The sequence below is a fragment of the Gallus gallus genome, chromosome 1 (genome assembly GCF_016699485.2).
Source record: "Gallus gallus isolate bGalGal1 chromosome 1, bGalGal1.mat.broiler.GRCg7b, whole genome shotgun sequence".
Lineage (NCBI taxonomy): Eukaryota > Metazoa > Chordata > Aves > Galliformes > Phasianidae > Gallus > Gallus gallus.
In genome coordinates, this window is record NC_052532.1 from 41,681,690 (window position 1) to 41,707,334 (window position 25,645).

General features: G+C 35.2%; 1 protein-coding gene across 9 annotated transcripts in view; it reads right to left on the bottom strand.

Annotated features, from left to right (window-relative positions):
• Positions 1–9,566: 9,566 nt before the first annotated feature.
• SLC6A15 (solute carrier family 6 member 15) overlaps positions 9,567–25,645 on the bottom strand; it is a 36,224-nt gene continuing 20,145 nt past the window's right edge. For all 9 annotated transcript variants that reach the window (XM_416124.8, XM_015283434.4, XM_015283431.4 and 6 more), the window contains 8 exons: positions 24,553–24,734; positions 22,822–22,932; positions 20,121–20,362; positions 19,827–20,019; positions 18,831–19,023; positions 16,464–16,623; positions 13,342–13,504; positions 9,567–12,256 (listed from right to left, as the gene is read on the bottom strand). In XM_416124.8, coding sequence (XP_416124.1) covers positions 11,885–12,256; positions 13,342–13,504; positions 16,464–16,623; positions 18,831–19,023; positions 19,827–20,019; positions 20,121–20,362; positions 22,822–22,932; positions 24,553–24,734 — 1,616 coding nt within the window. In that variant the 3' untranslated portion in view covers positions 9,567–11,884. The remainder of the gene's footprint in view (positions 12,257–13,341; positions 13,505–16,463; positions 16,624–18,830; positions 19,024–19,826; positions 20,020–20,120; positions 20,363–22,821; positions 22,933–24,552; positions 24,735–25,645) is intronic.

The following is a 25,645-nucleotide window of genomic DNA, read 5'->3' on the forward strand; positions in this document are numbered from 1 at the left end:
TCAGTTTCCTCCCTGCCCAGCTCTCCAGTTTGTCCAGAACTTGTTGAATGATAACATAGTCTTCAAGTGTGCCAACAAATCCTCCCAACTTTGCATCATCAGACAACTTGCTGAGGCTGGACTCTATCCCTTCATCCAAGCTGCTGATGAAGACATTGAACAAGACTGCACTCAGCACAAACCCCTGGGAAGCACCACTAGTTACAGGACTCTGTACTACAGACTCTAGACTCTGTGCCTTTTACAGTGGCTACAACCCTCTGGGCTCTGCCAGCTAGCCAGTTCTCAATCCACCTCATCATTCACTCATCTATCCTACATTTTCTGAGTTTCATAACAAGGATGTTGTGGGAGATGGTCAAAGAGGGGAACAAAAACATAAATCTAGCAGGTTGAACATTTATGAACTATTGTTGCATAATCATAGTCTTAAATTGTCTTAAATTGTTTTTAGCCATAAATCCAGAATCCAATAAATTGTGTGTAGGTTGTTCAAACCCATTTGCAGTGCACTGTAGTTTTCATCAGTGTTTATAACACTCACTGTTTCATGGCTGACAGCGGTATGCAACCTCCTGTAAGCTACTATCTGGCCCTTTCTTGGGCTAGTGTATTTGTTTAGAAGGAAAGTCATCTCATGGAAACTGGACAACACTACACCAGAGGAATCCTCATCCATGCTGATCTGGAGGCTTTTACATCAATACAAAGCATGAAGGTCCTATTAGAATACGAAAATATCAAAACTTTTATAAAAAAATATCTGGGCTCTTTTGGAATCAGTTCCCATGCCTGTTTCTATTCCTACCTTGTTGTAGAAGATAGAGATGAAAGTTAAATGCAAACATCTATAAATCATAGTCTCTTTCCCTGCCATATAACATAGAGTCTTGGCCAATTTTTTTTGTTTGCTTCTTTGTTTTCACAACTAGAATAATTTTGTCCTAATTGCACCTACCAGTGAGTTGAATAGGCTCCTCCAAACAGAAAGGAAGTACTTGCCAACACAGATGAATTCTTTGTAAGACTGTTGATGATACAGCTGCATTAGTTCAAGACTAGACTGTCAACCTAAATTAGAGACCAGAGCTCTAAAAATGAAAAAGGTACTGGCAAATGCTGCACACTTTGGCTCAAATATGTGATATGCAAGCCAGGATGCATACTGCATGAAAGATTCAAAAACGAAAATCTTCATCCTTAGTGGTTGCAGAGGGACGCATTTTCCAGGGTTAAATTGTATGACACCCATTGAATAAACAGAGATTTGAAGCTTAACTCTCCTGTACCACTTTCAGTACTTTCTCATGGTAGATGTGTATGTAAGAACATTACATTTTCCCTCTGAGACTTGCCATTAAAAAAATAGGATGTACATTTGCTTGGTTTATTGAATACCACCAGACTCACCTCCTTAACATCAGATGAACAAAAACTGAATGAATAATTAGTTATTTTCTCAGTCTTTGGGGGTTTCCTGCTGTGTTTTGTCTGTTAAAAAATAAATTAATAAATAAAAACAAAAACAAACAAACAAAAAAATGTGGAAAGCATTGAGGAATAGGACTGAAATTTCATGTTTCTCTCACAAGAGAAGAGGCCAACTGTCAGCTCACTACAACCTCCCTTCAGGTGGTTATAGAGAGCAATGAGGTCTCCCCTGAGCCTCCTCTTCTCTAGACTGAACAATCCCAGCTCCTTCAGTCGCTCCTCATAAGGCCTGTGCTCCAGACCCCTCACCAGCTTTGTTGACCCCTTCTCTGAACATGCTCTAGGGCCTCGATGTCCTTCTTACAAATAGCAGAGAAATCTTCTCCATGTTAAATACTCCTGAAGTTGCTAAGACAGGATATACTTATGCCTATAAGAACAATGTAATATTTGCCATTTTTCTTAAAATCTTGCAACTGAAGAAACTGATGAGTCAACCATAGCTACAGACCCTTCTGTCTTTATTCCTAATGTTATGTCTTCAAGTAATATCCTCTCCACTTTTTATAGTATATAAATTACTATGCAAAGATCCAGTGAGGACATTGAAGTGTTATATTTTCATAATACATCTTTCTTCATTTTCAGACATGCACTCTGAAAATCTGTTACACCATATGCTGAGTTTCTGAAGTATTTTCCCTGGACAACAGTCAAAACTTTATAAAAATTTGCAATTGTGTTAGGAGTCAAACCTAAGATCTGATTTAGGATTTAGACATATTTGCACTGAATCTGAAGGAATGAGTTCCAATAGTTGGACAATGATATTCTGTAAAATAAAATTCACCATTCAGTGTTATGACTTTGACAATGAGAGGTCAGTAGCACCATCAAACACACATTAATACAAGGAAATATACTGAGTCAATTCAGCAGCAGCAAGCAGGCAAGGTTAAAACGTAAATGACTGACATGACTCTTTTCTCATTAAATGCAAAGTACAATAAGGCACTTACATTTTCCTCACAATTTATTCTAGAAGATTATTAACCTTCTTCAAAAATAATGTACTTCTAAACTTATTTAGTAATACATGCATTGAAAGTTCATATACACAGAATATGGGTTTATTAACAATACAGTGGATCTGGGTATTGTTTTCACTAGGGCAAAATCTAGATTATCAACTCATACACCTGTTTTGGGCAAATGTCACACAACTGAGCTGCTACAGTAATTTAGCTATTAACAGAAGAAAGAAATCCATCTCACATTCCACTTCAGCTGTCCACTCCTACCTCCTGCTTTCATTCATTTCATCCCATGCTCAATAAATTCAATTCACTAGCGAAAGAAAATGAAGTGAAAATAAAGTTGAAGAGTTTTGTTAGATAATGAATTGGATATCTTCTGTGAAGGTCTGATCAATGGCAAAGTGGGAAAGAATGAGAGTGGGAAGATAAAACTGCCTCTTCCACATCATCATCAAAGAGCTAGATTTATTCAGTATCACGTCATTTTACTCTCTGATATCACAGAACCCTCAGAAAAAATGCTTTGAAATTGATGCATTTCAGAGAATGAGAAGTAGATCCCAGAGAGATGCAGTAAGTCTACACAGACCATGTGTGATCCAGACTAGAATCATTTTAATCTGTGCGGTATTAGCATAAACATTTCCAGTCTAGCATAGCAACATAGGCTCAGATTATCTGCATTCAGACTGCAAATACAATTAAGAAATTCAATGCATATAGTCACAATATAATTTATATGTGTGTGATACATCCTTTAATGTGGCTCTGCAAATTCCAGGTACTTCATCAAAATGTTAGTGTCTTCTGAAATTTGGTGATTGTGCAACAAGGAAAACAGAACAGCAGAAAAAAAAAAATTACCCAATAGTAGAAATCAAAGGCAGTCCACCCTGTTGTTTTTCTATGACTGTGAAAAAGTCAGTGTAACAAGCTCTTTGATATAGATATACAACCATATGTATCTGTATGTCATGTTTTGTAATTTTCAGCTACCTGATAATAATAAATTACATAAAACTCATATAAAGCTGTGGATATTTTTGCTATTTTTTTTTATCTTTTTCACATCAAAGTTTTCATAAATAGGACGGTATGTTTTAAAGGTTAAAATTGAAATTTCATTTTTCTTTCTTCAGTGGCAGTGCAGGTTTAGCAATTTCTGCTCTCAGCCTTTCCTTTCTGTCTCCATACTACCAAATCCATTGTGCCAACATGGCATTTTGTGCAGCATTTGTGATGAATATGGGAACAATCCGATAAATCCTGCGTCAGCAGAGAGGAAACAAGAAAATCAGAAGGAAGCTTACAGTGTGAGGATTAAGTTGTGTGAGAGGCTAACCTTCTGCTGGGATTTCTACAGTGTATATGGAGGCCTTGTTAAACTGATCCTAGAGAATCTGATGTCTAGGGAAGATTTTTCTTTTTCTCATGAAGCTTCAAAACATGTCTCAAGAATCCTCTTATTTCTGGAATTCAGAAGCCCACTCTTTATCTAGTGCCACTACCTTTTAGCTGTTTGCCATTTGTAAGACTCTTTATGGAATAATCCTAAACTTACTTAAAAATAAATCAGCATGATCTTATGTTTTTGTTGTCTAAAGAGAAGGATACCATTCATGACGTCTTGATTAAGATGTTATTAAGCCCTATTTACAATTTAAAATATACTTTTTAGCTGAATGCTCAGTTTCCACTAAAAGCCATGGACACAAATGTCTCTCACCTGTCAGATCTGGCATTTTCTTTAGCTTGACTTAGTTTCTCATTTCTTGAGAACAAGGGTTTCTGTCACAGTTAAGTCCCCACAGGAAATGTTGCTCATTTATAGATCTATAATTCTGGAACATTTTACTGACCAGACGCATTGCATCTAGAGACTAAGTATCTGGTTTCCATTCTAGGGGCCATGCAGTAAAATACATATCATTTAGGTGTTTTAAGTTTTGGCTAATTTCAAGTCTATGAGTAATGACTTGAACTATTCATATCCTTGACAGTAGGAAAATGCTCAGGAGATTTATTATAATGTTAAGTAACAGTAACGCTGCAGCCTCCAAATCAGAGGTTTTAGTCACAAACTCTCCCATTTCTTCACCTTGCATCCTCATGTCATTATACAATGAGTTTTATGTGCTTTTAAGTATTTTTCTCTGCAAACATTATCATATATTTTACCTGCTATTTTACCCTGATAACTGTGTCTTCAATTCAGACAGCTAAGATAAAATAATTTTGGAAGGTTGCTATATAGGAGTTGTTAGGTCATGACTTGAACCAGTGATTGAGCACCTGGTGAAAGGGCATAGCCACCACTGGGAGTGCAGGTGGAAGCAATTCACCTGTGTGACTGGAAGGGGAGGACCCAGGATCTGCCCCTCCCTAACCTTATTTGAGGGCTAGCAGCTGAAAGGGAAGTATCTCTAATTGGAGACTGTCTTCTTTGGAAAGTTCAGCAAAGCCCTTATCCTTTGAAAGGGGTAAGCGATTCCTTCTTTATTACCAGATTCTGACTGCTATTTTCCTTGAGTGATTTGAAACTGGCTTAAAGCAGCTACATCTGCTGTTTTCTATCCTTACAGCTGTATTTCTTCAGCATCTTTCCCCTGACCATTTCAAAATGCTTTTTGAAGTCTAAGTATGTCAAAGACACTTCTGTACTCAAAGGGAAATGGATTCTTACACATTTCAAGTCTTTCTTCTCCTGTCCTGATTCACTTCTTGTCTCTCTCCTCTCATACGCTAACACACCTTCAAACAACTTTGATTCATATATCTCTTCAACAACTGCATCTAACTGTAGGCTGTATCTACCAAAGACCTGATTGCATCCTAATTCACATAGCCATCAAATCCTGTTTTCTTTCTGATGGTTTTGTTTTTTTTTTTCTTTTCCATATCTCTTTATCTTTCTGGTTTTTTACTACCTGTTCAATTTACATTTGCATGGTCATTGAATTATCCTTATTTCAGCAGTATTTTTTCCATTTTTCCTGTATTCAATTGTCTTTTAATAAACTCATTAGCAGTTCCTCCTCATTCAGCTACTCCTTTTTCACTTTTTAATTCTCGTTCTTTGAACTGCAAACCTGACTCTTCCTTTGCAAGTATTTCTTTCTGCTTGAATCAAAAATCTGAAAACCAACTAGACTTGCTTTAAAGCATTTTTGTTTTCTAACTACACAACTGTTCACTAATTGATCCTAGCAACTAAAAAACCACTTTATTTTCAACCTGTTGAAGTTGTATTGGGTATGAGACATCCAGAGGACTTCTCATATAGTTATATGTATACACACACACACACACACACATATATATATATTTAGATGTGAAATGTCTGCTGTTACAGATGACCTATCAAAAAAAATATGATCTCACTATCAAAGCAAAATAAGCATTTCTGTTAAAAATTAAAAATAAATAAATATATATATAAGGATGTATATATGTATAAATATATACACACGCATATATATAAGGATGTATATAGATACATATGTGAATACACACAAGGATGTATATATATTTATATAAGAAAGTAAATCAAAAGACACCTGTTTTTTCACTGACTGCCTTATTTGTATTAAAAACATAAATCAAATATCATGGCATGGGAGCACCCATCACCATTCTATGTACATAACTGGGAAAAAGTAAACAGCAAAGATATCTACTGAAGCTGATTTATAGATATAAGTGTCTTAGATACTGCTCTTGTTCACTTAGTGCTAAGTTATGAAGATACAGCAGAGGTGAAAAGCACAGTGTTTCTGTCAGAGTGAGTGAGGTATTCTTTATACTCTCACTGCCAAAAAGTTTTAACAGCAGTCCAAGACATAAAAGTAGTGCTGCTACTAAAACATAACAGTAGATATCACAGTACTAGCTTTCCTGAGAAAGTTACAGGCTCAAGTCACTCCATCAGCTAAGTCCCTTCTCGGTGTCCCTTGCTGCCCCTTTGCTTTCAGCTACCACATTGCACTTTTTAGCACTTAGCGATGGAGCACTGAGCTACCTGCTTCCAAGACCCAGTATAGGCACTGGCATACTGACAGTATGTTGCTGTTTTCATTAGCATTAAAGATTTGTTGTATCTTTCATTCCTAGATATTCAAACAAACAAACAAAAACTGAAAAAAAAAAACCATGAAACCATTTGAAGGTACAGAAGATTTGTGAAGTACCGACTTTTAGAAAGAGACTCTGGTAATTTTCAAAGGTAAAGAATAAAAGAATGACATTCTCCCCTTTTAAAAACTCCTGAACATGCCATTTTTCCAAAAGATATGAACTGCGAGCACCATCCAGTGGCAATGGAAGTAAGTCACAGCTGAAATGTTTCACTTCCTCCTCCCTCCCAAAACCTAACTAAACTTTTAAAAGTTTTCGTTAAGTTTCCTGCATTTCTCAAAGCTGGCATGTCTACGTTTATATGAAATTGTCAAATATGCTGTAGCAGTAGGAAGGGTTTTTTTGTTTGTTTGTTTTATTGTTGTTTTTTGTTGTTGTTTTTTGGGTTTTTTTTAAGCACACAATTTCAGCTGCACAATGTATGTTAGTCTTTCTTGGTGTCCAGTAGAGGTGGGTATTTGACAAATATCTAGAAGCTTTCTACATGCAGTACTTTTTTTAATCATTCACTGCTATCACAATTACAAGTGACTCTTCCCCAGCATGACAAGATTACATCAGAGTGAAGACTCATCTGCTAAAATCAGTTAGCTGTCATCAAATGACTTAAATCAGTTGCTCGCTAAGGTCAGGATTATGATTATTTGACTTTTCTTTCTGTTCTGTTCATTCTCTTTTTTTCTTCTCTGCATGACTTTCTGTAAGGTACCAATGAAATTCTGGAACATCAGGAAAAACTACAGTCCAGCAATAATACTATAATCTCTGTCCTGCAGTTCATTGAGATTGAGTTTCTTGAAGACTATGGAGGTACAAGGACATGGCCTTCATTTGTGTCACATGTATGCTGAAGGGTTCTATTAGCTTTCATTGAGGACATCAGATCTCATAAAGCGTATTGATTTCAGAAACCTAAGACTTACTGCAATAAACAATATTGGTAATATATTCATTTCCACATGTACAGTCTGGTTCTTAGCCTATTTCTGATTTTGTAAGATTCTGATTCTATTTACTTTTAAGTAAGACTGCCTTTTTCAATGATCTTCTTCTTAACAAAAGGCAAATTAATTATGGCTGTAACTGGCACAACACAGAGATATTCTGCCTTTCAAGTTAATAAATATCTGAATCTTCTTTTTTCCTGCTCTATACTGCTGCTTTCCTTTTATCTGCATGGCCAGCAAGTAGCAACCTGTACCCAAAGTAGGAAAGAACAGTGAATTCCCTTGGTTTTAACAGCAATTGTACACAACGTTTCATATCTTGTTTCAACAACTCTTTTATATAAAAGTACTTGAATATTACACTTTACAGATACAACATTTTTAAACAAATCTAGCTGGTTTTTTTTGGCCTATTCCTACCAATTCCTACTTCTACAGGGAGAAGAGACTGAATTTATTTTTAACCCAACAGAATAAATGAAGTTCCAAGCAGATTCTGCACTTCAATCAAGGTTGAGATTAAGCTATGAATCGAACACCTACAAGTAGATGGGGTATATATTCATCAAGCCTGCAAAAGTTTATGAAGATGAGGTGAAATTTGTTAATTGGAGATGAAAGAAAACAAGTGGCTGATAAGCAGTGGTTTACATAAGTGGAAAATCTAAGTACTCATTAGAAGTTTTCAAGGAGACAAAAGGGCAGAAACAAGATATATATTCCCTGACAGTATTAACCTTCAGCACTAATTCTACTTATGTTGCATTAGTCCTTTGTGACATTTTTAACAGAAGTGCTTATTTTGCTTTGATAGTGAGATCATATTTTTTTTGATAGGTCATTTGTAACAGCAGACATTTCACATCTAAAACTAAGGTCTGTACAACTAAAAGCATGTATCTCTACAGCCAAGTATTCCAGAGCAATGAACTTCTGCTCTCTGTAGACTGGGATGCTTCCTTTGCATCTCTAACAAAGATCCATTATACAACTATGAATATTGCCAACTGATCAGTTATGAAAAAGCAATCTACTTAAATTATGCCAGCTCTCCCAAACACTCTAATACGTGCATTTTAGAGGACTAGATTAAAAACTACTTTATGTGCACAGTTTTTGACTAGTGTTAAAAAAAAAAAGCCTAATAAATACAGGTATCTTTAATTATTATTAAAAGTCTCTCAACTGAGCTAATAGTCCTACTGTTTAAATTACTGGAAACTTCTTCAAAAAAATATGCCAGCTTAGAGACAGAATGTTATCCAGGTTTATTATCCTAAAGACAAAATAAATAAATAAAATAAAATAAAAAATTTGTCCTTAAGGAATTTAACCAAGTAGCTAAGGTATTTTGCTTTGCTCAGGGTTGGGCATGAAACAAGCAGGTCTAGTATGTGTTACAAAGCAATTATTCCACATGTGGACAAGCAGAATGCACCTCCAGTGCCACCAGCAGAGAACAGAGCTCTCTGAACCAGATTGCACAAATATTCTTTCTCTGCCAAAGGTCAAGAGATAGGCAATACATGATAGAAAATACTCAGAGCTACGTATGAAATCTGTTTCAGTTTTTGTTCTTTGAAACAGATAGGCTGGTGTGATGGAAAGTAAGACAGTAAGAAATCCTTATCTGGTTGTGATTCTGAGATGCGCATTTATCTCTAATGAAGTAATTTATTTATTGATTTAATGCTGAAAAAATGTAACTAAGTTCTGCCCTCTGCTCATTACAGGTAGTGAAGTCAGAATTTATATCTAACTTCAAAGATTTCTGAGGTAAGGAATAAACTATCTGCTATCTTTCAGAGTATCTTGTCAGTTTACAGTGATACATCAAACTACTGTATTCATAGTTAAAGTCCTTGTCCAGTAGTTTAATAACAAGGGAGCAGTCTCATTTACTATTTTTGTTTTCAGGTTCCTCAGGCAACTCCTGTTGGTGTTATTCTTTCAGATAGCCTGGTATTGTCTTAGCAGTGCTATGTTTTAGTAAGTGGCAAAGGAAATTACAGACAAATACCTTCTCAATCTCTTTATTCATAGGTTAAAATGTAATGGCATACAGTTCTTAGCAATTACTAACTGAAAAAAATTATTGGCATAAAACAAGCAAAATCAGAAGGAGACTAATTAAAAAAGCCATCTTGCTTGAACTTTTGATTACATACAGAGTAATATACATATTTACAAGTATATTATATAAATATAATATATATGTAATCTCATAACCACAATAAATATCAAGGTTTTTCTTAGGCACACAGCATAGAAAAAATGCAGAATCTGCACAATCCTTAAGATTCTTGGAGTGACTCACTCTTACATTGTTTTCACACTGAAAAAACAAATATTTTACACAAAATACGTGGGTTGCTCTGAAAGTAATGCCTCCTATTTATTTCCACAGAAAAAAAATGACAGATGCAAAGAGAATAACACTATCTGATAGAGCAAATTCTGAGCTACAGAACACTGTTTTTGAACATAGTCACCACTGTTAGCTATGCATTTTCACCAGTGATGAACAAGAGCCTGCATGCCATGCTTGTTAAAATCTGTACCAGTGAAGACGGCCCACTGTTTCACAGCTGCTATGATGGCATCATTTCTAGGAAACAGTTGCCCGTGCAGTCCATCTTTCATCAGCCTGAAAAGATGAAAGTCAGAAGGCACCAAATCTGGACTATACAGTAGGTATGGTAGGACAGTCCATTCAACACTAGCAATGTACTTCATGGTATTCGAACTGTTACGGGGCATGGCATTATCATGCTGCAAGAGAAAGGTTAACTTCTTCTCTGGCATGACCTTAGGAGTTTGAGCCTTCAGGTTAGTCAGAGTCGTTATGTAGTGGTCAGGGTTGATAGTTTATCTGGGTTCCAGGAAGTCCAGAAGGATCACCCCTTTCCCATACCAAAAGACAGTGTGCATCACTTAACCTGCTGAAGGCTATGTCTTAAACTTCTTTTTTTTTTTTTGATGGGGAATCTATATGTCACTGTTCCGTAGACTGCTGCTTTGACTCCAACTCATACTAGTGATTCCACATCTCATCACCAGTAGTGATGTGATCCAAGATACTGTTACCTTCAGCCTTGGTCCTGATAAATTTGAGTACAGTATTTCATTTTTTTTTTTTCTGCCGTGACAATTTGTAAAACTTATCTTGTGAAAACTTTGTGATATTTCAATACTGCCGCTATCATTTCCAGTGCATTGGAGCTAGTATTCAGCTCCATACACAGTTCCCTGGTTGTAATCCGTTGATTTGCACAGATGTACTGATCAAGACACTCTTCTTTTTGTGGTATGATATTTGTAGATGGCCATCTAGAACATGACTTGCCTTTCACATTGCTGAGACCATTCCTGAAACAAACCACCCACAGCCTCAGTGTGCGCATCTCCTCATATCCATTGTTTGGTTTCCATAAATGTCCACCAAGCTTTTATGAAGGTCAATGTGTGCCATTTTTTTCCCATGGAGGACTTCAGTGACACACCTTCGCTTCATATGCGCTTCCATGTCAGATGGCATTTGTTAAACTGCCCCTCAGCAGCTATCTGTCACATGGCAACTAAATGTAATGGATTACTAGTGGGAAGGTTCAACCTCTACTGCAACACCACCAGCATCCACTTCTGATATCATGGGCCAATATAATAAAATAGAAGGCATTACTTTCTTAACAGCCCTCGTATACAAATACAGTTTATGCAGTCCCCAGTGAACAGGGAATCTTTTCTTGTCTTCCCATAAGTCTACTCCTTGATTTTTCTAACACTATTGCTCTATACAGATATTACATAAGAAAATAGTTTGCAGGTTTTTTTACTGAGCTAATAGCCTAGGTAATTATTGTCACTAACAAAATAAGTACAGCATATCTACATAACGTATATACAAATGTGTGCACAAACATGGGTTTGGTGAACTTCTTCAGAGCTCACTTTTAATACTGGGGAGTTAATTTGGAAGCAGAAAAAAAATATATTTTTTCAGTGATATTGGCCCAGGAATATTACATCATTTGAGTGGGACATGGGCTTCAGTGATAGAATGCTTTAAATTTAGAAATTAATTAAGAAAACAAATTCTCAGCTACACTGGCAGATGTAGGCTGCCATTGATTTTCCATTTATTCTCTTCAGTGCAAATGAAACTCAGACAATTAATCCACAGGGAGTTTTCTCAACCTGTGCAGACAGTCATAGCATCTTGACGACTGTCACTATGGAGCACCTGAGATTGCACGTTAGTATGTGAATATGACCGCCTCTCTTAGGGGAGCCATGATCAGCAAGAGGAGTAACAGAGTACTTTTTTTTCTGCAATTACAAGTCAGATTCTGGCATATCAGGCATATCTGCCATTAAGTATCCAATACCATAGCGTCCATTTGGAGCAGTGTCTAGAGTTGGTGATCCAGTCTGTTTTCGATATATGTTTTTCCCAAAATTCGGAGATGGAACTTCACTTGGACTCTTCCCATGAATTAGACTTGTATTATCTCCCTCCAGATTAACAGGCTCTTTTATTATCCGGCCTCTTTTATAGGATACAGATGCCAAGCTACCAGAGCTGTCATCAATAAGGTTGCAGCGGCGCACTATTAAGACTATTGGGACTGGCAGTATGGCTAATACCATCAAAGATATACAGACCATCATTCCCCATGTTGGATAGCTATGGAACTCTTCTGTAGCCTGAGAATGCAAAGAGAAAAAGATTAAATACTTCTTTACTTAAAAAAGAGCAAACCTTCAGTTCTCACTAAGGCATGAAATTTTCAAATATATACTCATTTACTTGTCATCTTGCATTCACAACGTAGGCATCACTGCAGATTTAGAAGTTAAACAATCATGGAATGGATTATTGGTATTTTCCTGACAGGGAGCAGGACCAAACTACCATCCCAAAGTTTCTGAGATGCTCAAAGCACTGAAGCGGAGCCCAAATCAGGGTTTTCATATTCAGCCTTCTGCTACATTTGCCTGCGGCTCCCTGATCCTTTAAAACAGTAGAGCAGTGTGCTCTGGTATCTGTAACCATGCCTGGAAAATAAATCTTTGTTTGGTAGGCTAACAGCTGGAATGCACAGGGAATGTTTTAGATCATCTCATGGAATTGTTCTGCTTTGTCTAAACTTCACATAAACTGTAACTCATTTACTGGGCCAGTGACTCTATCTGACAAGCATGATTCTCTACTCCAAGCATAAATCACTGGACAACACTCTCAGTTTGTCTAACAGCTCAATAATTTTATAAAGGGAAAGAAGCAACATAAGCCCGCAATATGGAGGCATGCTGAATTCAAAAGTCAGACTATTGGACTTGCTTAAGATGATCATGGTATGGATTAAAATTCAAGTTCCATATAAGGCACAGCAGATACTACCTGTCCTCAAAAAGGAAAAGGTATCACACTGCTAATCTCAATATTTAGTTCCAAGTAAAAAATTGATGTGGTATCTGAAATGATTTATTCAGTGCTGTCACCAACAATTTTCTGCAATAAGATAAAATTTAGTGAAAGTGAATAACTTCTCTTGCCCTTAAAAGCATCTCCAACATACACCAACAAACTAAAACTTACAAAAAACACATATATTCATGTCAAGCAGTTATGTTTTAATGCAAAAGAATGACTTCAAAAGATTGTTAATCACTATATCATTATTTATACTGATATTGAATTTGAAATTAAGAATTTTTTTCTTTCACATACTTCTGAAATACTTCATATCTGATTACTATGATTGTGATGACACCTAGTATATACATACCGTATCTTCAATCCATGCATTGTAGCCAGGAGGACTTAATCCCATTTGGACAATACTAGCTACCAGCAAACATAACAATACTAAAGGTGAAATGTACTTCCACATGTAGTAATAATACTGGCTTGGAGAAAATCCAAGCATATCTTTCAGATCCTCCATGAATCTGTGAAGGAAATAAAAGGTAATTGTTACCCTGTCCACTGAGATTTCAAATACTATAGCTGATAGCATCTAATTTGAAAGAATAGACGAGCTGACAAAATGTATGTATAGAAATGCCTGCACTGTAACTGACTGGATGTCCTGAAAAATAGAACTTTATTACCAGTTCTGAAAAGTTGAACAAAAAATTACTCCACAGTGTAATGACTCAGTAAACTAGCTTCTGAACTCTGAAGATTCAGACATAATACACTGTAACTAACACAGTAAAATAGAGTGTGATGCCCTTCTAGCCAATAAAAGTTTAGGTTCCAATGCCTCATCCAAGTTATAATGTTGGATTTCTGAAGAGAAAATTAAGACTAGAGGCATCTTAAAGTGCATTAAATGAATAATTTTTGGTGAGTAGAGAGAAACAGTGAAATATCTGTAATTTTACAAACCAATTAGATCACATTTACAATATTCCCTTGAAACACAGGCTCACTTAGTTTGTGAATTCAAATGATACTGTGTGTTACCATGTGTTTTCTGAAGAATAATCTTTCATGTAGAAGTAAACTTCAAAGCAGAATTGGAAGACCAAGCTACTTTCTATTTGCTTCTATTAACAAGGTAGACTGGTACAGGAAATACATAAATATATAATATAAACTTGCATTTTATGAAAGCCTATACTGAAAAGATTCTTAGCACTTGAGTCTTCTCCTCAATTCTGAATAGTGATATTAATTCTGCAATGAAGTAACCACCTCAGGACTCTGGTAAGTGTAATAGCAGTTCAGACAACTGCAGTAACTAATTTTTTTTTAATGCAGCATTGATATCAACATTATTTGAAGTCACTTATTTAATGATAAATTAGTGCTGGAAAATTCATCACATACACAAAGATGGCTTAAGAGAGGATGGTCTTGGAAGCTGTACCTCCTGACCCATGTTAGAAAGGCTTCAAGACAATGAGGCCCTATTCATATGCAGAGGGAGACGTCCTCCTTCCCCCAAGAACATCTAGCCATCTATCCCATGTGAACAGCTGGCTGCACAAGAGCTGAGAAATCAGTCTGCCCCTCTTCCTCACCTCACAGACCTCACCAGGCCGCCTATTACTGTAGATGAAGCCAGATGTCATGGACATAGCCTATGACCCTTTCCAGTTTTTGTGAAGGTAGCAAAAAAGCAGACACTGCAGGTCAAACCTAGACATAGCTACTATTCACCTACACCTCCTTCACCCTGTCGTCAACCTGAGCATTAGAAAGCAGTGGGTCTGCTCTTCTAAGCAACTTTCAGGCCAGAGAAGATACTAGCCCTTCTCCCCTCTTCAGAAGAAGGCCTTACGGGAGAATGTAGTAGGCTAAATTCAGCATGTGGGCAGCTTGTTAAACCTTACTGGAAAAATGTTTAAACTCACCTTTAATTTACAGAAATTTACAAAAATCTTTTTAATGCTTGCCTAATGCTTCCTGAGGCGCGTGCCATTGCTTTAGAGCACACATGAAGACAACACATCTTACAGATTCTGCAGAAATAATTTTGAATCCATATGTGTACTGCAGTGTAAAAGAATATCTTTATACATAAGTTATGGTTTGCATCATATGAGCTGCTGAAATAAGTTTGTGAAGTTTTAAATCTGCCTTCTTGTGCCTCAAAATTGCAAGTTATGATCTGAACAAAACTATTTTTGTATCCTTGATGAAGAATATTGTTCCAGAGCCAGTAGAAGAAGAGAATATTTTTAGAGCTAATTCTTTTGGAGTGTGCACAAGCCTTGATTCTCTTTTAATTCCCTTGTGGTCCTACTCCCTATTGAAATATGTGCATGAAAAAAAGTTCTTATAGCAATAAACACATTTTGAGAGCAGTTACACATGTGAAGTTACTGTCACAAAAACACTCAAAGAAATTTTGAACCACATAGTTTGGGGTATTCTACTCTTTGTTTACAGCATAGTGAAACACACCCTTAAAAAGAAACTGAATTTACAAATGGTTTGTGCCCTCTAAAGATTGCCTTTCCTTTCCACGTTCCCCAGCTCTTCACCTAATGAAACATATATCTGTTCTCTTCATTTTCAAAGTCTTTCATCCCCTTCTTCACTCTATTAATCTTTTTTTATAAGCCACCAATCTCACATTCTTACAGTTTCTGTCAAATGATGTAGAAACATTAGAGATACAATGGTCTTCACTCCTCTCTTCAGTCATCACTGCTAGAAGACTAAACGTTTTTGTCAAACATGCTTCCTCCATTTAAGTTTTCATTCTATTCTTTGCTATAATTTCCTATTTTTTTACTCACAACTAATGCAAAGAACATTTAAGTGTGAGAATATCCCATAATAATAAATAATAAATGAAAACATTCTTACTGTTACAGACACTAGAGTTTGCTTTGTTTCTCTCAGGCTACCCAAAATACTGCAGATCTGTTCAAAATACTCCTCATCTGCTGCTTAGACCACTGTTATGACTTCTTGAAATCCTTTCCTTACTGTCCTCTACATATATAAATTCCTGATATTTGCCCATCCAGCCTTCTTCCTACCTCTAATTTTTAGTCTTTTACTGCATTCTCTTCTCTATTTGTTAAATGTGTTTCACCTCGCACACTATGCTTTGTACCAAACCTGTTCTTTAAAGACTTGATTCAAGTCCAGGATGACCCACTTTGACTCCTTTACCACACCAAGAATAACAGCTTTATAATCATACAGACCAGCAAGAAATAATTGCAAAAAAAAAAAAAAATCATTTTCATCCTTAACTCCTACTGTTCTCATTTTGTTTTGCTTTTCTATCTTTGTCTTACAGTTAGTTTACAACAAAGGATATCTTTCCATTGACTTGAATTTATGTGTTCATAGCAAATAGTTGGCGCTATAGAATTATAACAGTAATAAGAATTGTAATGAATACTCTTGATATGGACAGGGAAATATATTTCCTTTACTTACTTTTCTATTCCATAAATTCGAGTAACTGCAATGTTCTCCAAGATGACCACAATAAGCAGGGGCAGAGTAGCTGAGTAGTCATCAAACATTGTGACAAAATAATTTCCAGAGCGCTGCACAAAGATCAGGCCAATAAAAAATGCTACCAAGCAGCAGATGACTGCAATGAAGGACAGATATGTGAGTTGTAATAGCAACAATTTTCCATAGAAATAGAGGAAATGAAGTGAGAGTCTGAAATAGTAAAGATGTAATTTAAAACATTATTTCATTTAATGAAAGTTGGAATAATTTTCCTTATTTTGGTTTCAATTTTGAGAATATTAGGAATTCTAACTACTCCCTCTGAAACAGAAAAGTCATGAAATCATAAGTATCAGAACTGCCATACTAGAGCAGCCCTTGTTAAGCAGCAGAGATTAATCAATGGATTTTTTCTCATTAAATATTTCACTTAATGTGACCGCAAGGATAAAATAAAGAAAATTGGTGAGCTGAGCATCATATTATTTAGTCATTAAATCCCCTACATAATCAATATATATATTTTTTCTACTAATTTCAGCAAGAATAGGATTGAATGCTTAAGCAGCTACAAAATAAGTCAAATTTCAATAAACTGTGAAATCAGTTGTGAGCACCAGCAAGACTAATTCTCCTTCTTGAAGTACCTTTTATTACTCACACTGAGAACTTATGCTAATGATATAATTGTACAAATTCCAGCTATTTACTACTGAATAAAGTAGTGAAAGGAAAACAGTGATGCTTTTCTTAAATACTGTGGTGTGAGATGATCATTCTTCAACACAGGCAGAATCTCCCCAGTGTCACTCTCATTAATCACAGTGACTTTTATTACTAACTCTGAGAAAAGAACTTGACTAGGACTGTGTGTATACAATTTTAGAAAACCTTGTTATTTGTATGTTCTCCCATTACGTCTTACCATCATATGCACAATAAAGATGCACCCTTAGTTGTAAATTACACTCTGGTAGGTACACTATGCATAACTCAGCATATACGTATTGACTCCACAAAATAACTCTAAGCACATTAGTGGGTTTCTCTGAAAAGTAGAACTATAGTGAAAAAGTTGTAAGTGTGTTCATACTTCCATAACATCTGATGATCTGTGGTTTCTAAACACGAGTTCTACTGCAAGCATAATCCTTATCAAATCTCAATGATATTGTATGAATCTTAACCCAGGCATTCCAGTTTTATAAGTTAATTATAAAAACACTACACTACATTGTAATCCTTTGAGCATAACTGACTTAAATACTGAAAATAATACATGCATAACACTTTTAAACATAACCAGAGAAAAGCAGTTCTTCAATATTTCTTTTACAAATGGTATAAAAAGGAATTACTGTAAAATATACCATTACACTAGGGTAATGACTATATAACATGGTACTTGCATACATACTTAGGGTAAACAGCTGATTTCTAAAGGTCACATTAGTTACTAGCTATCCCTGAAAAATAAGCTGATTAACATTTGTGAAGAATTTTATTTTTAAAATCAAGCAAAGCAAAAAACAAAACAAATAAACAAAAAAAAACAAAACCAAAAAAAACCCAAAGCAGTATTCTGCTATACCAGCCAGTAGTTAAGTCTTTCCTCCATATAGCCAGAAAATGATAAAGCAGCAGGTTTTTTTTTTTTCTATTACTACTATTGCTTTTCATTCCGACAAAATCCAAGTTTGTACATAATACCAAGTGCCTTGCAACTCTCCTGAAGATTTTCAGAAACACTTTTTCATATTTTATGCTGATTTTCTATCTTAAAACAAAACAAACAAACAAACAAAAAACCCTGCTACAAGATAATAAAAACTACATGAAGAGGTTCTAACTCGCACAACTTTTAACATCAAAAAGGGAACAAAAAATAAACTTTAAGATCCTTTACACAATCAACAGAGAAAAATATGTTCTTCTGAAGAGGATTTTTAATATAACAAACATTTGATAATACATTAAGATTTCATTTGCTTTTATCGTTATGATTTATTCAAATTTGCAATATATTTTCATCCTTACTTTTTGCTTTGTTTCCTTGATGTGTCAGACAGGACTGGATGGAAAATAGGAGAGCTCAGAAGAACTTAAAGTAAAGAAATTTTGAACCAAAGTTCTCTATTAAATTGAAATTCTTTTTTCCAGCTCTTGTAGCATCCAGAAGAAATATTTACTTGTAAATATTAATATGCATGTGTGTGGATGTACAGTCTGGAACAGTGATTTTCTCATCTGTTAAATGTAAGTACTGAAAAGTTTAACGTCAGAAAACCAAGACTTATTACTTTCGGCTTACTGTTCTGGTGAGAAAAAGGTTGTGAAACTCACCAGTAAGAATTTCTTTCCTAATTTTGAAAGTATCAACAATGGGTGTGATGATGCCTTCAATGGTTCCAAACATACTTCCAAGTCCCAAATTTACCAACATAAGGAAGAACATGACCGACCAGAAGGGGGAAGCAGGAAAGTGGGTCATTGCTTCTGTAAAGGCAATAAAAGCTAAACCAGTTCCCTGAACAGCCTGTCAGAGAAAAAAATCCACATTATAATTCACGGAAAGTAGCAGTAGTCTCAGTAGTAATAGTAGACTGATATTTTGACTTTATGCTCTATTAACAACATAATTTTTTGCTCTTTAGCAGATAATTTTGCATAAAGCTAGTATATTAGATGGCTACAAAATACACTGTAGTATCTCCTATTACTATATAAAGGACTTCATTTCTGTATCTGTGTTTCAGATTTAAAAGGTTGGAATAGTACAAAACTTTTTAATGCCTAAGTCACTAATTTATATTTTAGCTTCAAATGTTGGTGCTACTGCACAAGGTCAGTACTTCAAATTCAAAGTCTCTTTATGATAAAGTTAGAAAATTGTTCTCTTCATATATGGTTTATTACAAAGATTTCAAAACAGGATGATGTTAATTAAACAAATGACTAGTAAGTAAATAACTATTTTCATTTCCACTGAAGTGATACCTATATAAAATAATATTAAATAATCTTGATATTGTACAATATAATTGAGATGTTGAATGGATACATCTCTACATAGTATTTGGAAAAATGCCTGTGGTCAAACAGAACTTCAAAAATGTCTTATCTCTTGAGGACTACAGGTTACAATATGCTAGAAATCATTGGAGATGTCAAACCCAAGTGTTCACCTGAGCAGGAATGAGATAGTCAACACAATCATATTTTCATACAGCTGCTACAGGTAAGAGTACTGATACTGATAGGTATACTTCAGTTTATTTCAGGCTTACAAATATTCCCTCTTCATAATATTTTTATTTAAGATGTATTTATTTCTCTCACCTTGCCAAGCTCATCTTCAATTTGACAAGATTTCAAGCCAAGAGATTCAAACTCTTCTTCTTTAACTTTCTGAATAATGTCATAAACTAAATTGTAATCTTCTGCTGTAATGCTTGAGAAATTGATATGATGTGGAATCATATCTTGGCTCAGATTTCCTGTTTTCAAAAGTTTTAAAATCTTCTCTGAATTTCTGTAAAACACAATAAGACAGAGAAATCAAACTTGATGATCTATGTGCGTTCATAAATGAAATTTACCATAAAAATAATAATAAAAAATTGATATTCATACTGGATAACACATTTCTCATTTATGATATTGGCTTTGAAGCCCAGAACTGCAAACACCACCAAGGTTGCCAGCACAGAAGTGAAAAAATTGATGAAGGACACCAGTACAGCATCAAAATGGCAGTTGTTGTCTCTCTTGTTGTAGCTTGAAAAGGCAATGACTCCACCAAATCCAAGCCCTAAGGCAAAGAACACCTGAGTAGCAGCTTCTCTCCAGACCTTGGGCTCCAGCATTATTTCAAGCTGTTTGAAATTAGATACAATATATGTCAGCTATAACATGCATTTCTGTTGCACACACACACACACACACACACAAACACACAAAACCCAACAACAACAACAAAAAAAACACAGGAAAAAAAAAAACCAAAAGCAACACATGAAGACCACTTACATCACAAAATACTAATATCCCACTGTACCCCACTATAAATATATTTTCATTATGATAAAGCTGAATGTAACACTTTAAGTTGGGTGCACTTACAGACCAGAATTTCCATTTATGTTATACAATACAAATCTTAAAGAGAAACATTCTATACAGTAGGTTCCCAACAATGAGATACTACTGAAGCTACATGATAGCTGAAATAGCAGCTAGTTACACTGTGAAATCACAGAAAACATCTGCCTTTTTTAATTTGTAGTACTCACTCACTCACTTTTTTTTTTACAGTACTTGTACTGACAGGCATTAGAATTAAGATATCTTTTGGGAAGACAAACCTGTTTATAAATGCAGTAAATACATAGAAAGTTGTTTTTCTGTTTTGGGGGGAGGGGGGCTTGTTTGTTTGTTTGTTTAATTTTAAAAGCAACAAGTTGAGTATGAAATACACGTGCTTATATGGAGTTCTATTACACTCAAATATGTAAAGCAAAAACATAACATATAAAACACTTGGCCACCAGAATTCATACAGTGCACAAGTAGAATCTCCCTTATGACAAGTTCAAAGCATCCAGCTGAAGTTAAATGAGTGATCTATTTTAGGAACAACTAATCTTTGTATCTCAGTTTAAGTGCTAATTCCATAAACATTGCTCTTCAGATGATCACACTTCAAGAAACATCTTTGTTTAAAGTTATTAGTGATTGTGTATCTATTTAGGATCTTTCTCAAATTTGAATCATAAAAAAGAAGTGAATATGGAACTTCAGTATTTCATCTTCTTGAGTTGATCCAGTGTCCCTGTCCATTTAACAATGACAAGCCTTACTTCTTCAAATATGACTTTTTTTTCTAAAACTCAAAGCTTATCAAAAACAGTAAGACTGAAAAGCATCAGTAGATGCCAGCAACAGAAGACTATCTTCTTCAGAGAAAAAAAAAGTCTATAATTGACATATACAGATAACAAACACCTTCTTCAGTCTTCTAAGTACACAGCCAAAACTAAAATTTCTTGAAAAAAAAGGGTTTTATTACACTAAACTTGTTCCTGACATATGTATATATATTTTTAAATAATTTCAACGCTCAAGTAGCTATTGTATCTACCTCAACCTCCTTGTATGACAGAGTCATTCTAGAGACATTCCACTAGAGGGTGCTACAGGAATAGTCTTCACTTTACCAAGTCTAACTGGTTTTCTTAATAGAATGCTGCTCCATATTCACAGGCTACATGGAAACAACAAAATGTAGGGGAGTCTGAGTACCCAGGTAGTTTTCTGGGAACCTACAACCCAAGTTAGTGTTTAAGTACAGAAACATTCAGAGATTTTTATAAAAATACTTCTGAAGGTTTATATCCATGTATCCTCCATCTGACTTACATGATTCCTAACCTCAGATTTAAAGCACAACTTATATTTTGATAATAATTGTAAATGGGCAGATTAAGCCTTTCAAGACTGTTTATCTGAACATTTGAAACAATTATATAATTAAACGATGAAGTTGACTATAAAATTAGGATCAACTGCAGTTTTTGTTGCATGAAAGACGAAATAATAATGGGTGCAGGGTGGACATTAAAGAGGAGTTTCAGTATTGATTCCTTCTCAGTATGCAGTGGTACTTTCCTAGTTAAAGAAAGAATACTGCCACTGAGAAACCAGATTATAACTTCAAGAGGTCTGTATTCCATCTCCGCTATAGATTTCTTCTTAGTCGATAAGCATTACTTTTCTCTGTTCCTCAGATTTCCCCACATTTGCCTAAGCAGCCTGTGAGTTCCTGCAGAACCACAACTCTGTAGAGCAAGTGAAGTTTATTTCTAAGAGACACAGATCCTTTCAAAAATGACAAATTAATTATTTAAATCTATGACAGTAGTCAAGGTAATGCATTTCACTGTGTCATCCCAGAACGATACATTTAAATCCTAGAGAATCACAAGATTAAAAATACACAACTCTTTTCATTACTTGGTCAACTCATCAAGTTTTCTAAACATCATAATTCCTATAAGCAACACTTTCAGTTGCTGAGATGTAAAAGCAGCTAACTCTGCGAACATATCACGAAAGGGAGGTAACTCCATGCACACTTAGAACACTTGGAGCCTTACAGACCTTAGGGCTTGATACTTTGGCACAGAGGTCAAAAGAAATTTTGCTATTGAAGCAAACAGGAAAACAGTCCATCTTCTATAAAGGCAGTATGCTTATCTGAGAGCACTCATAAATGGTCAAATTGCCCCTGAAACTTTAAACACACAGGGAAAAAAATAAAAAATTAAGAACATACCTTAGGTGTGAGCATGTGACGAATTCCATCCAATGATCCATTAAGGAGCAGTCCTCTGACCAGAAAGCACAAGAGTACCACATAAGGAAAAAGGGAACTAAAGTACATGATCTGAAAAACATTAGAAAGAAATTTAATATGACATCAGCTGACACTGTTCAACTGTTCAACAGTTTCAACAGTCTCACACTCACTATCTTTTGTACATATGGGTGAATTAAAAACTATTTGTTCACAAAGAAATATACAAATCATGTGATTTTACTCTGTTCTGCAGGGAACAAGGCTGTATTCAAACAAATTCCATACTGTATTAAAACGCTACAGTTGCCAATATGTTAAGTAACTGATAACAAACTGCAAGCCTTCTAGGGAAACCGTGTGAGAAGTCAAGGAGAAGATGAGGAGAAGAACAGAAACAGGCTGTTTCAGAAATGTTTCCCTTTACAAATGCACTTTAATTCAAGTACATGATATGATAAGGATGGAGCACCAACAGAAAGTCATTCTGAGTTCAGAAGGAAAGAAGAAAAGGAGAGAAGAGGCAGTGAGTGGAAAGTATTCAACAGATGGAGTCAAACCACTAAGGAATGCTTACTGCCAAAAAAAAAAAAAAAAAAAAAAAAAAAAAAAAAAAAGGAAAATTGGGAATATTCTCTGATCTACAGAAATCATTCAAGATCTCATTAGTTTGACCCATAAAAGCAAGAAACCAATGTTGCTTTGACTATTGGATGATAAAATGTTACATGGCTTTGAGAATTCAGAAGTGTAATGCTACATGGTTTCCAACAGATGAGGCTTTTCTGGGCTTCTGTATCACCAAATAGAATATATTTATGACACAATGATTGACTTATCTAATGCCCAAAGAAAATAAAAAAAAAAATGTAATCAAATATGATCTTTCACTCTCTATCAGTGAAAAGCAAATTTATTCTCTGCTTTAAAGTTTAGTAAAACAATTCTATTGCTAAACTTGCAAGTCATTTCTGTAACTGAAATATATTAGTATGCTGAAGAGATCAAAGACAGTTCCAGCTCAACACAAAAATTCCTAATAGCAAATAATTGATAGGTGATTATTAATAATAATAATTAATAGGAATTAACAATAGATCTCATCTGAAAATCCCTCTGGAAGGAACAGATCTCAGCAAATCATTCACTGACCAGTCTAGCTGGCCGGATGCAAAAGAAGTCAAAGTGATGTACTCAGATCCAAAGGTATGGTCAGTCATTAATCAAAGAAGCAACCCAGAATCCTGGCTGTAATAATGACAGAAGCATGGATACTGATAGCAGTAGCAATAGAAAGCAAATGCAAGGAATTTTGAGGGCCTAGGTAAACTGCAATCATGCTGAGCATTACAGATATACTCAGAAACTTAATTCCCTAGACAATCAGAAGCACACAAGCTCATGTTGCATTAACAGTTCAACAAGGCTAAGGTGCAGTTACTTGCAACAGTTATGCTGATGAGAACCTAAATGATTTTTCTTCAGATCTCAATCCCCACTAAATTACAGTTCCCATGAAAATTACTACAGTTTTAATGCTTAACTACTAAGAGAGTAGAGATTATACAAATAGTTAGGTGAGTCACAGCTTCCAGTCTACTCCTACATATTTCATGAGAGAACAGAGGGTGCGGTGAACAAAAATGTAGTGAAATAACTCTTAAATATTTCAAAGTAAAACACTGTCATTTAGGTAAACAGCATACTCACTTTGCCAGAAGACTGAATGCCTTTGATCATGGCGAGGCATACCATGACCCAGGCAGCCAGCAGGCAGATAGTCATCTTCCAGTTTAAACCCCCACTCTCTGAAAGAGAGCTGGAAATATTCAGTGCTTCTCTGTACCAGTAATAGGTTGTTGCAGAACTTTTTTCACACTCTGGCTCCACAACTGTCAAGACATGTTAGCAAGTAAAGATTGGTTCAGGACAGAAGTATTTTCCCAGCACTTCATTGAAAAGTTATATCAATTTCCAATACTTGCAATTGTGCCTTCAGTGCTTACAGAGGAACTGAATTCACAGAGTAAAAGAAAATGGAACTGCTATCAACTGAAAGTTCCAGATATAACTTTTTAAAACCCCTTTCAGTATTACCTATTCCTCTGAATATTGTCAATACAAGTCCTAGGCAGAAATAATTTTTCAGTTAAGTAGAAAAAGACTTGAATTTCATTTTTAACCCATAAGATTAGATTTCCTATATATAAAACTGTGAGTTACTCTCTGTGAAAATTCTCCCTCTGAATTTGAAAGCTGAGTTCTAATAATTTTGAACAAAAAATGTGAAGAATATTAGTGTCTGCTTTGACATGGAACTCAAATTAACAGACACTTAATTACAAATGTTAATAACACAGCAGTATTCAAGTAATGAGAAAAAGAAAAAAAGGCCCCTATACACCTGTGTTCTTAGGAAAGGTGCTGTGCATTCCAACAGTTACTTTTTTTTACTATAATTCTACCTTATTCATGTTATCGAACAGTGTAAGAAATTTTGTGCATCTAGGTATATAGTACAAAGAAATAGAAATAATTCTTCAAAAAAAAAAAAGATTTGACATTTTTATAAATTATTTTTGTTTGACAATCAATCATATTTTTAAGCTAGGTCCTCAGTGTAGGTGATTAAAGAAAACAAGGGAAAAATATAGCAGGCATCAGATCTTCACCAAAATAAACTGTCAAAAGCGGCAGGATGATATCAAATATAATACTTTTCTGTGTTTTAACTTAGTTTAAACGACCTCTCCTGAAGTTAGGCTGAAAAACTCTGTCTTACCATTTGGGCAGCATAAGAATA